This window comes from Citrus clementina, unplaced genomic scaffold (genome assembly GCF_000493195.1).
Source record: "Citrus clementina cultivar Clemenules unplaced genomic scaffold, Citrus_clementina_v1.0 scaffold_2, whole genome shotgun sequence".
Taxonomy (NCBI): domain Eukaryota; kingdom Viridiplantae; phylum Streptophyta; class Magnoliopsida; order Sapindales; family Rutaceae; genus Citrus; species Citrus x clementina.
Window position 1 is genome coordinate 25662946 of NW_006262688.1, and position 12268 is coordinate 25675213.

Consider the following 12268-nt stretch of genomic DNA (forward strand, 5'->3'; position numbering starts at 1 on the left):
GTGGGAATCCCACTCCCCACTCCAAAATTGGGTAGAACCCACGGATTTTCACTCTCACTCCCCATTTTTTAAAATAAATAAACACTGAAGTATGAGGAATCCACACTCCACACTCCTACTCCAGAAAGTAAACACTACCGTGGAGTGTAAAATTAAACAAACTCAAATTTTTGTAACATTTTTAATTTCCTTTATTTATATAACCTTCACTCCTTGCCATTTAGCCACCAATGATTAATTCCACGGTAGCCATTGCGGGACGCCCAGTTTCCCCGCCAAATCCAGATAACAAATCGAAGAATTCACCTTATAGAAACCAAACCATCTCTTTATTGCAAAAATGCAAACACATAAACCAAATCCGATCAATCCACGCAAAGATTGTAAGAAATGGCCACGATCAAGACCCGTTTATCCTTTTCGAGGTGCTTCGCATTTCGTCAAATTTCAAATCCCTTAACTACGCCTCCAAGATATTTGAACGCACCCATCACCCAAATGTCTTCCTTTACACTGCAATCATTGATGGGTTTGTGTCTAATGGTTCGTACGCTGATGCCATTCGCTTGTACTATCAAATGGTTGAAGAATCAGTCTTGCCCGACAACTATGCCGTTAGTTCAGCTTTAAAGGCTTGTGGTTTTTTGTTGGGTCTAAGAGAGGGCAGGGAGATTCATGGCCAGGTTTTGAAACTAGGATTGAGGTCTAATAGATCGACAAGGTTGAAACTTGTTGAGCTTTATGGAAAGTGTGGTGAATTTAAGGACGCAATGCAATTATTTGATGAAATGCCTGAATGTAATGATGTTGTTGCATCGACGGTGATGATAAATTGTTATGTTGAACATGGATTGGTTGAGAATGCGTTTGAAGTTTTTAGTCGGGTTAAGGTTAAGGACACGGTTTGTTGGACTGCTATGATTGATGGGTTGGTTAGGAATGGCGAGATGGCTAGAGCTTTGGATTTGTTTAGGGAAATGCAAAGGGATAATGTTAGGCCTAATGAAGTTACTATTGTTTGTGTTTTATCTGCATGTTCGCAGTTGGGAGCGCTAGAGCTTGGAAGGTGGATCCATTCATATATGGGAAAGCATCGGATTGATCTCAACCATATTGTGGGTGGTGCTCTGATTAATATGTATTCAAGGTGTGGGGATATTGATAAGGCACTACGAGTTTTTGAGGAGATGAAAGAGAGAGATGTCACCACTTATAATTCATTAATTGCTGGGCTTGCTATGCATGGAAGGAGCATTGAAGCTGTTGAGATGTTTAGGGAAATGATAAACCAAGGGATAAGGCCGACTAAAGTTACTTTTGTTGGTGTATTGAATGCTTGTAGTCATGGAGGTTTGGTGGATTTGGGATTTGAGATATTTCAATCTATGACAAGAGATTATGGGATTGAACCACAGATAGAGCATTACGGATGTATTGTTGATCTTCTTGGCCGTTTAGGTTGTCCTGAAGAGGCTTATGACTTCATAACAAACATGAAAATAGCACCCGATCATATTATGTTGGGGTCTTTGCTAAGTGCTTGTAAAATCCATGGAAAACTCCAGCTAGGAGAACAGATTGCAAAAAGATTGTTAGATTGTCGAAGTGCAGATTCCGGAACTTATGTTCTTCTATCGAATGCATATGCTTCTTCAGGAAAATGGAAAGAAGCTGTACAAATAAGGGCAAAGATGAAGGAGGCAGGAGTCCAAAAGGAACCGGGTTGCAGTTCCATTGAAGTGAATAATGAGATTCATGAGTTCATTTTGGGAGACATTAGACACCCGCAGAGGGAACAAATCTACAAAAAGATGCAGGAATTGAACCAAATAGTAAAACTTGAAGGGTACTCACCATCAACAGAAGTGGTGTTGCATGATATCGAAGATTGGGAGAAAGAATGGGCATTGGCAATACACAGTGAGAGGCTTGCAATATGCTATGGTTTAATCTCAACTAAACCATACACTGCAATAAGGGTTGTGAAAAATTTAAGGGTATGCAATGATTGTCACTCAATGATCAAGCTCATCGCTAAGATCACCAAGAGAAAAATCATTGTGAGGGATCGCAATAGATTCCACCATTTTGAGAATGGGACTTGTTCTTGTGGGGATTATTGGTAAAAATTTAAAATAAATTGCCCAATTTTTATTAATATTACACAAAAGTGTAAACTCTGTTTTTTTTTTTCTCTCTCTCGCTCTCGCTCTCCCCTTAATTTTTACAAAGAAGTATTAAATTCTAAACATTGTAATTGGGGAAATATGTTTTGCTTGAGGATGTCATACTTGCGCAGCCAGGACAGGTGTCACTCCAACAACTCATCTTGCCATTTTGGTAGGACGATGGGTACCGGCAAAACTTCATCAGAACCAAGATGCTGTTTCTGCGTGAACCGAGAACAGTACATTAAACTTAGCTAAACAAGTAAACTTCATCAGAACCGTAGAAGCTGTTCTTGCGCAAGCCCAGAACAGTACATTAAACTTATCTAAACAAGCAAACAGAGACAGAGGAGAGGAAAATCAGAGTTTCGTCACTCTCCAATTATTCAATACGAGAGAGTTTGTTTATTTTCTTTACGTTTTGTCCATTTTATAAACTTACTTCAGAAACACCAAATCTATTTATAGTTTTGAAACCAATAGGTATTTATTTTCTCGTCTCTGTATGAATCTATCATGGGGTTCTTATAATTACAAAAATCTAAATTAAAAGCAGTGATACAAGGGTTATATTGTGTTACTCTTATTATTCAGTTAACTAATGCAATAACTTGGTTAAAACTATACCAGTATTGTTTTCATTGGTGCTTGATTTCATTATGAAAGATGTTCATCGAGTCTAACTTAGTTACTGGGACTTCAAAGAAAGTTGGAAACTTTAAGGAACATGCTTTATAAGGGAACTGCAATTGATCTTCTTTTTCCCTCTGAAACTTGATTCTCACACAATTTTGCTATTGTAAAAGATAATGTAAAATTTTAGAAATGGAGAAATAATGTACAGGTAGAGTAATCTTTGATCTTCTTTTTTTTTAAGTAAGAGATTTTAGGAAGTACTTAAAGTTAAATGGGTTTGGATTTTGCAAAGGATTAGTTACGAAGAATCTGTATCTTTTCATTTTTTTGATTTTTGACTTGAGCTGGGATGGTTTATGACCAACTTTATATTTGGATAGAACAGTGAATTTCACAGCTTTTGTGGATGAAGATTATGGAGTGTTTCAGATTCCGCTGAAATGGTACCTGATGCTGACGTAGATAGCAAGCTGATAGAAAATGCTGTTGGAAGGAACATTGTATGACTGAAGGTGGAGAATTGATTGACTTCTATGATGGGAGAGAGTTGATTGTAAATGAAGCGGACAGGCATGCAGAACGTTCTATAGGAATGGAGTTTGAATCTGAAGAGGCTGCCATGGCATACTATGATGCATATGCCAAGTGTGTTGGATTTATCCGGGTTGGTAATTGTCATCATTCATCTCGTGATGAGTCAATTGTAAGTCGTAGGTTTCTTTGTAATAAAGAAGGCTTTTGTGTAAATAACAAACTTTATGTGAGATTGTTAATCATGTGCATATTGTGGGCATAAATGCATGGAAATCAGTTTTTTCATGCTTGAATATTAGTTGATCATTTAATAACGAATGATTAAAAATTTTGTAAATTTATGATAGCTTCTATTATTAGATTTAATTTGTCATATTTTTTCACAATATTCTATAAACTTGGGATTTACAGTTTTAACTGTTTAAACTATGGTTCCTAGGATAATTGGCAAAGCTTCAGAGAAACTTGGTTTTGGTGACAAACTGGCTCTCATGCTAATATTGTTTCCGAAGCAGAGAGAAATGATGCAAATAGTTCCTTTTGGCTTTCAGTTTTACAGAGATGTTTGCCCTGGCCATTTTAACATTTCACTGATCAGATTGTAGTTACAATGATTCTTGAATTTCTCCTTTTTTCCTTTAGTCTGGGTGGGGGAGTCTGTCCCTTCTACCATGTTTAACATGAAAAGATGGTTTGGCCCCAGGAGCCTGGGCAGAAGTTTTGAACTTTTTTCCCATATGCTCTTACCTTTTCATGTTGTTGTGCCTGTTCTCAAATGGTGATAGATTTTTAGCATATTGGTTATGTGTTTTCACCCAATGACTTGAACTATAGCAGCAAAAATGATGCTGTATGAGAAGAACAATTCTTGAGATCTTTTGCCCTTCTAAAGAACCAAATGCAGCTTTCATTGAAGTTTTACAAGTTTTTGAAGTGTTATTGCAATATTTTACATATAATGTTCGCAGTACAACTTCTCTACGCAGGATGAGAGGGATGAGATAATCGGGGAGCTATCAACAGACCTCCATTGTACAAATCAACAATTGGCAGAGTGCTGGCAGCTACTGGAAATGGTTTTAAAACATGTGGAATGGCATACAGATCATATTACGAAAAGCATTCAGAATATAATAGAGAATGTCAAGGACGTCGAAGCTGAGAATGAAGAGCGATAAATGAAAAAAATTGTATATAGCCTTAACTGATCTCTTCATCCTGTGATCCTGCCTTTCTTTCCACTCCGTAATCACCTGTGAATGCTTCTTAGACTAATTCAAATCTCAGGAATATAGTCAAATAGATTGTATACGGTTAATTTCATTGACAGTATTATCTTCTTTGATTTTTCCATTTCAGATTCTTTTTCCTCAATCTCCCACTCCGTGAGGTTGCCAGAGAACAGGGTTAAAAAATATTGGAAGTGCAGCTCTCAGGGCACAGCGCTTGGGTGCGGTCCCACTTTTCATTAATTCTGAATTGATTAATTGAAAGATCCATTATCTCTGGAAATAGGTCCTATTTGAAAATGACTTATGATCCCACACGTCCATGAATGAATTGTTTTCTTTTTTTTATTGATTCTTTTAACCAAATCAGTAGCCATATGATGTCCTTTTAATCTGCGGGTGACTCGTAATTATCCAACTTTATTTAAAACTTTTGCATGCAATGCTAACGTAATCATGCATCGCCAGCTTCCTGTTCAGTTTCTTCTTGCCTACTCATGATGCCAGCCTTTTTTCTTTTTGCGGATGACTTTTAAAATTGGATCTGCATTACGACAAAACTAACCAACAAAATCTTTCTCAAAAACACAAAAGCACACGTAACAAAAGGGCAATCCAGTCATTAAATCTACGTCTGATTCGGAGAAAATCTAGAACAATTATATTTGTATTGCGTCGTTTATACAATAACCCATAAGAGTTCGATCATTTATTATGTATATCTAGTAGGACCTCTATAAATTAAGAGGATTAAGATCATATAAAATCTATTAATTAAAAGAAAACTTAAATAATTAATAAATTAATAATTGACAAAATTATTTATAATTCACTTAATATACAATAACAATACTTTATAATTTCTTATTATAATTCGAGAAGTCAAAATAAGAGATGAGATTCAACTAAATTAAATTTTAAAAAAAAAGTAATATTAAAGTCATATTATATAAATAAGTAACAATAGAATCAAATTTTTTATATTTAAAATATCATAATTAACTATATTTATAATTTTAATAAATTATTAATTTATAATTTGAATGGAACTACAAAATTATATAAGATTTTTTTTAAAAATTTTTTTTTATTATTCTATCAAAATTATTAATTTAATCTACTAGCCTAAGTCAGAACCGTAAAAATTTATTATATAATAGAAATTATTAATTTATCAACTATCAATTTATAGTCGTTTTAGTGTACATATTTTACCTTCAAAAAATTATCAAAATATATTATTAATATAAATAAATAAATACAGACGCGGTAAGAACTGCTACAAATTCCGGACTTTCCCAAAATAACCTTAGCTTAAGACATTGATGTTTGTCTGAAAGAAGCTCCACCTGCTTCTCATGCTTTTTCTTTGAACCGTCTAAAAAGCGAAAAAGAAATTTTGCAAAAGCAAAGCATCTCTATCTTCCATTATTTAAAGATTCCACCTTTAAAAGCCATAAACCCCCGCAAGCGAAAGCGAAAGCAAAAGCAAAAGCAATTAAACAAGAAAGAGGAAAGTTCATAGTTTCATATTCATCCGTCGACCCACCAACTTTCAAGAGCTATGGCTGAGTAATGCAATGCTTCATCATGCTCCTTATTTAATTTCTTGATTTATTTTTATTTTATTTTTATGTTATGCTTGGTTCACATTTTGACTCTGTTCAATTTTCTTGATTCTTGGACAGATCTGAAGAGCACCCAAAAGACTATTACAGCAACACCACAAGAAGAATGAGTTCATCGTCTTCATGGTCGACCACAAGTGTCCACGTCACCGCCTTAGATGGGATCGTTAACGTTAACTCCCTCTTCACAATTGCTGTGTTCGTGGGGCTTTCTTTGACGACTCCAGGGCAGCACAGCCTCGAGAACCCATCAGCCTGTGATGCCGGCGTTGACGTGGCCAAAAAGCTCTTGGTATTTGAGGTTGTGTCCTTCAGTTTCTTTTTGTTCTCGTCTTTGGTTGCTCAGGGTCTAAAACTGGCCCTTAACTTGATCAATAGTAAAGATGTTGATGAAGCGTTTCGAGCCCACATTAATTTGAAGGTTTTGAGGTTTGGTATGATGGGTTCAGCTATAGGGTCCGTGATGGGTTGCCTGTTTTTGATGCTTTCAATTGTTAATGTCATCCAGATCCGCTTGGGGATGTTGTCTTGTGGAAGCAAATCCGCCGTTCATGCCGCGGCTGCTTTGATTGTTTTGGTTTCCACTGCTCTGTTGGCTTATATTTCCACTGCTATTTATGCATTTTGGCACTAGAACTAAACAAGTGTCGTGTAAGTTAATGTATGCCTGCTGCATTGCAATGATAGAGGCATTTTAATTAGCTTGATTTTGAGTATTGTGCCATCAATTGAAGGACTTGCATATTGCTCTAATTTGAAATTTAGTTAGCTAGCTCATTAATTATGATTGAATATTTTTTTATGGTCTGGGTAACTGAAATTTGGTTGGGCTTGGACTTGCTTATACTCCACAAGTCTTGGCTAATTGTAGTAAAATGCAATCTGCCTTGTCAGCAGTCAATTACTGTTGATATGCCGGTCAACGCAATGTGGCCTTCTAAATCAAGTGCTCTCTTAATTGGATTTGGATGGTTGGTTAGCCAATCCGCCATGTCTAAATAGGTAGATAATTCAGTTTAGCTGGGAATTTGCTTTGATGAGGTGAGAGGTCAGTTTGAAGTTTGAGGATTACAGTTGCTACTGTGAATGCATCTTCAAATATTTAGTGAACAAAGACCTCAGCTTATTTTAGATGCTGAGGCTTGCTTGCAAAATCTGTTTAGGGGATTTGTAAGGACTAATAGCTGGCCATATCAGTTAAAGGGATTGGGATCACTATTTTAACTGCTGAGGTTTGATTTGTCTTATTTTCTAGTTCTTTGTAGTATATGCATGGGAACTCCTAACTCGGCTGAATACATGCCAACTTGAAGATGGATTTTTGGGGTCGTATTTATTTGACTTGGTGCTGGGTTTACTGAATATTATAACAATATTATTGCTCAGATCCGTGGCTTGCTTAATTTGATTCAATCCAATTAACACTCGCTGCTCATTTATGGTTTCTCAAAGGTAGGATACTTCAACTTCACACAGTTTGCTTATTTATGTTATTCATTAGCATCTGGTTTGAGTTTGTTGACCATTTACCTGCTACACTACCTGTGCAACATTTTCTTTGAAGTAACACCAGATACTTTTGTTTAAACTTTTGCTCACTATTAAGCTTTGTTTGAACTTTTGCTCAATATTAAGCCTCTTCTGGTTAAAGCACAAATTTAGTGCCCGTAGCATCATGTTCTTTCTGTTGAATGATGGATTCTTTTTTAAATGAAAGTTGACATGTTCTGAGTTATTGCTTGATTCTGGCATGTACTTTTTTTTAGTCATTTCAAAACTTATCCAATTGGTCTTATCCCTAAAACAGTGGCAAAACCATGGACTCAGGAGCTTGTTACCCTATATTATTTTATTTCTCGAGATGAGCTCAGTTCACGTTTCCTTCAATGTTAACAACTTCCTGTTCAGTTTGGTTAGCTGGACTGGCGTGTTTGCTTTTCAGATAGAAGACGAACTCTATTTGGTCGTAGCTTGATGGGATTCATATTCTAATTTTGCAACTCCTGAAAGAACTTGTAAGAATTACTCTTCCTGCCCTGCTGCTCGCTCGGATATGTCTGGCAAAGTAATTGATTTGATTCTGTTCAAGGATTGCTTGCAAGGGATGATTTTCTTGTCTTCTGTCTTCAGCTTTTGCAGCTTGCAATACTCTTGTCCTATAGCTTTCTGTTTTGGATGAAGGTTATTGCTTTCCTCAAACTAATTCTATGCTGTCTTGGAGGGAGTTCCGTAATGAAACGTCATATCACATCCAAGAAATTGGACATTCTTGTGTCGTCATTATTTTCGACCTTAATTTGCAATCTCTCAGATTGCTAAGATCAGTCAAGATCGGCTTAAAATTGGGCTTGTAGTGCAAGGCATGACGACCACCACGACCCCAGCCAAAGCCAATCCTATTCCCACATGGACTGAAAATTACTAGTCACATTCATTTCATGAATACGAGAAGGTTCACATTAAAATAAAATATAAACATTTCCCATTTAGCTGGTCGTCTAGTTCAACCTCCGTGTCACCATCACGATTATTAATTGGAAAAAGAAAGAAATGTTTGGTAGACCCACCCGCAGTCCCATTTGTATATCTTTGTTGCCTCACAGAAATCCTTTCCTCTTTCTTTTTTTTTCTTTTTTTAAATTATTGGGAGCTAGTAATGACTGAACTAATTTCCCACTTTTAGGCCAAAACCACTTGCCTCACTGTTGCGGTCAATGGTGCAAGTCATTCACATGAATGCTGAAAATAGAAGTTTTCATAATTTAAGAGTAGTTTCTTCATTTTTTATTGAAACAGATTTTCAAATTGAGCTTCAGCTTCATATGGATTATATTAAAAGAACCCAACAGAATTTTTTATTCATATTACCAAACATTCTACTATAATATGTACATATATATAGAGCTATCAATTACCTTAAAACAATAAACCGATCCGCAAATTTTCTTTCTTGAAGTTGTTTCAACATTTCAAGGAAAAAAAAATTATTTAAAAGATAGATTAATCCCTTTTGACCAAACAGTCAACTCTCATTTTGAATGTCAGTTTACATATATGTGGTTCATCGTCCACCTGAGTTTGTTATTTGCACATGTGTGTCCCGCACATTAAATCAGAAATGCGCGGCCACCATTCATCCAGGATCTGCTTAAATCATCTTGCACAGTAACGCACTTGAAACTCACAGGTAGCAGTGACAATATCTTCAAAAACACAATAACAAGCTCAAAGATTCTGCCATGGATAAGTAAGTATTTGATCTTGATCTCTCTCGTTAAGTTCATCGCCGTATACAAGTTATTTCATGGAATCTAACATTTATTTTTTCCATCATTTTGAATTTTTTTCTCAGAGAAAAACTTGAGGCTATGGCAATCAGTCAAAAGGCTTTAGATGAACCAGTGAACTTGCTATCAAGCTCCAAAAAAGAGGACATTTACGATGACATAATAGACGTCCATCTAAAAGCTCTAGACGATCTGGTCAACGTCAACTCCCTCTTCACAATAGCAGTATTTGTGGGATTATCCTTAGCTTCCCGAAACCAACGGTCTCTGGATGGCCGGCCCGAGTGCGACCCAGACGTTGGCCTCGGGAAAAGACTCATCTTATACGAAGTTATATCATTCGCCTGCTTCCTTCTGTCGAGTCTATGCTCCAAGTCACTCAAAGTACTCATCAACTTGGAAAAAATCAAGAGAAAGATCAAAGTCAAACGGACGCCGAAGCTAGAGGGGCTGTTTAAGAACATTCTTCTGTCGGGGACCTGGAGGCTATTCTTGCTGGTGCTATCGATTGTGGCGTTGTTTATTGGGATTGTTTTCCTGACGCTGTCAATGGTGTATGTGATTCAGATAAGAGTGGGGAAGCTGTCCTGTGGGAGTGACTATGCTTTGACTTCGGTGGCTTCACTGTGTGGTATTGTTCTTCTATCTCTCCTGCTTTATGCGCCATCCATGGTGTTCGTTGTAATTGCAACTGCCCCAAGACATTGATGTCTCAGTCATCTGTGCAACATTATGCTATCTCACTGTAATTGAGTAAAAGTTCAGAAGTGAACTAGTGTGTGGTGAGTGATGGATCTATGATGCGATTTTTTTTTATAATTTATTTTAGTTATTCGATATTTTTGACATTGAAAAGTTTGGTGAGAATATGACTAATAAGCGATTTAAGTTATTTATTTTTTAAGGTACATGTTTATGTATTTATATGCATAAAATATTGTATTCTCCGGTACCTAAATTTAAACTATTGTTCAATTGTTGTGCTACCTTCAATATGTTGTATACTGATCTAAGGCGAACTTAAAATAAATTTTGATGAACAATTACTAACCCCATTCGGGATGCTATGGATTTAATAAATTGTTGAACTATAGATTTTTATAACCACATAAGTTTCAATTTTATAAATTATACAGTCCACGTGACTCCAAAATCTAAGGATTTTACTATTTAGTCGGACTAGTTAATTATTTTAACGTAATATGGGATTAGTCTAACCCCGTTAAAAATATTTTTTATCTTTTTAAAAAATTAATTTTTTTATTTCTTATTTCTCTCAAAATTTAAATTCTAGTAACAAATTAAATAAAATTGGATAATCACATCTAAAATATGGTAGTTTAAGTGTATTATATAAATTTTTTACTTGAACAAAGGTTTAGTTAGCATGTCAATTATATTGTAGCGCGTCTTGAATATAGATAATTTAAGCACGCTATTTAAAAGAAAAATGATTATCAACCAAACATAATAAGTTGAAGAATAAAAAAGTTAATTTAAAAGATATGTTAAAATAAAAACATAAAACCGAAAAAAATTATAGTCAATAAATCATCACACACACACTATATATATATATATATATTCTTTCCCTTTTCAATTTATTTTTTCAAGCTAATTAAGCGTAAATAACATGACAAAACTATTATTAAGCTTAATTAGCTTTAAAATAAAGTCTTGAATCTTTCTTTCTCCTCATCTAATTAAAGTCGCTGCCAACGTACCACATGATTAAGTTCATGATGTATTGAATAAACTTCACGAAACTATGAAGTAGACTCTTCAATGTCTAATTTTAACATAAAATTTTAGTTCATTTCATTCGTAGAAGGTATACGGTACTTTTGATTCTTTCATCAAACCTACAATATAGGAGATATTCTTTTAGAAACAGGGATTCAGTTATAAACTGATCTCTTTTTTTTTAATTTGATTATATATATATATATGAATAGTTTTCTGGTCATGGATTTTAAAGTGCGGAAAAATCTGGGAAAATTTTAAAATCACACGGCTTTAAAGACTTACAGTTTTAAAGGCTTAAAACCATGCGGTTTGAAAAGTTTCCCGCACTTTAAAATTACCGACAGTAACATTTCTCATATATATATATAAGGAAAATTCTATGATGTCGTAATTAAATTTACGGCATTGATGTCGTAATGGACGTGGACCGTTAGATTAAATCAACGATTCTAAACAATTATAATTCAATAAAAGAAATTGATTAAATTACATATAACCGATTACAAGTCGGTTAAATATTATTTTAAAAGTAAAATTTTACCAGTTTAAAATTAAAGAAAGGGGGTTTGCCTATTACAAGAATAATATAATATAAAGGCAAAATTCAATCCCTAATCAATGAATTGCAAACGAAAGCCACACCCACCCCTGCGTAAACTTCCGTTCGAGCGCGCCGGTAGATTGTAGCCATCCTTGAGCCAATTTTCTGCCTTCCAACTGCTGCGTCTCTGTTGTTGCTGTCTCTGTCCTGGTTTGTTCATCATCACTTGTGCAAGGTAAGTTAATCCTTGGCTTCCAACTTTGAAGAGTCGAAGGTTTCATGTTATGCTAAGCAATTTAGTTCCAGATCTCTCATTCAATTTTATATTATCTAATATAATATTCCTTCTGTGCACAATTTTGCATCTTTACTCTGTTTTCGTCCTCGGGCATGATGTGAGAGAGAGAGAGAGAGAGAGAGAGAGGAGCACCGAAACTATAGAATGAATTTTCTATTTTTTCATCATCTCTCTCTCTCTTCTTTTAACTCTCAATGCCCG

At 35.3% G+C, this 12268-nt stretch overlaps 3 protein-coding genes and 1 long non-coding RNA gene across 4 annotated transcripts in view; all 4 read left to right on the plus strand.

Moving 5' to 3' along the window:
- The first annotated feature begins 207 nt into the window (after positions 1-207).
- LOC18051647 (putative pentatricopeptide repeat-containing protein At5g59200, chloroplastic) lies at positions 208-2188 on the plus strand. The gene has a single exon (XM_006447896.2). The coding sequence runs from the start codon at positions 231-233 to the stop codon at positions 2124-2126; it is 1896 nt and encodes a 631-aa protein (XP_006447959.1). The 5' UTR covers positions 208-230; the 3' UTR covers positions 2127-2188.
- Positions 2189-5914: 3726 nt separating this feature from the next.
- On the plus strand, positions 5915-7198 carry LOC18051649. The gene is made up of 2 exons (XM_006447898.2): positions 5915-6139; positions 6256-7198. Exons 1-2 carry the CDS (start codon positions 6132-6134, stop codon positions 6827-6829), a joined length of 582 nt encoding a protein of 193 aa, XP_006447961.1. The 5' UTR covers positions 5915-6131; the 3' UTR covers positions 6830-7198.
- A 1985-nt stretch (positions 7199-9183) lies between these two features.
- LOC18051650 lies at positions 9184-10276 on the plus strand. Its single transcript, XM_006447899.2, has 2 exons — positions 9184-9442; positions 9548-10276. The coding sequence occupies exons 1-2, from the start codon at positions 9435-9437 to the stop codon at positions 10188-10190; spliced, it is 651 nt and encodes a 216-aa protein (XP_006447962.1). The 5' UTR covers positions 9184-9434; the 3' UTR covers positions 10191-10276.
- Positions 10277-11820: 1544 nt separating this feature from the next.
- Positions 11821-12268, plus strand: part of LOC112100782 — a 1458-nt gene continuing 1010 nt past the window's right edge. The window contains exon 1 of the long non-coding RNA XR_002907081.1: positions 11821-12004. This is a non-coding gene — a long non-coding RNA (uncharacterized LOC112100782). The remainder of the gene's footprint in view (positions 12005-12268) is intronic.

Excerpts from the sequence above, each read along its gene's own strand:
- LOC18051647 (XM_006447896.2), top strand. The coding sequence starts at position 231 with ATGATTAATTCCACGGTAGCCATTGCGGGACGCCCAGTTTCCCCGCCA.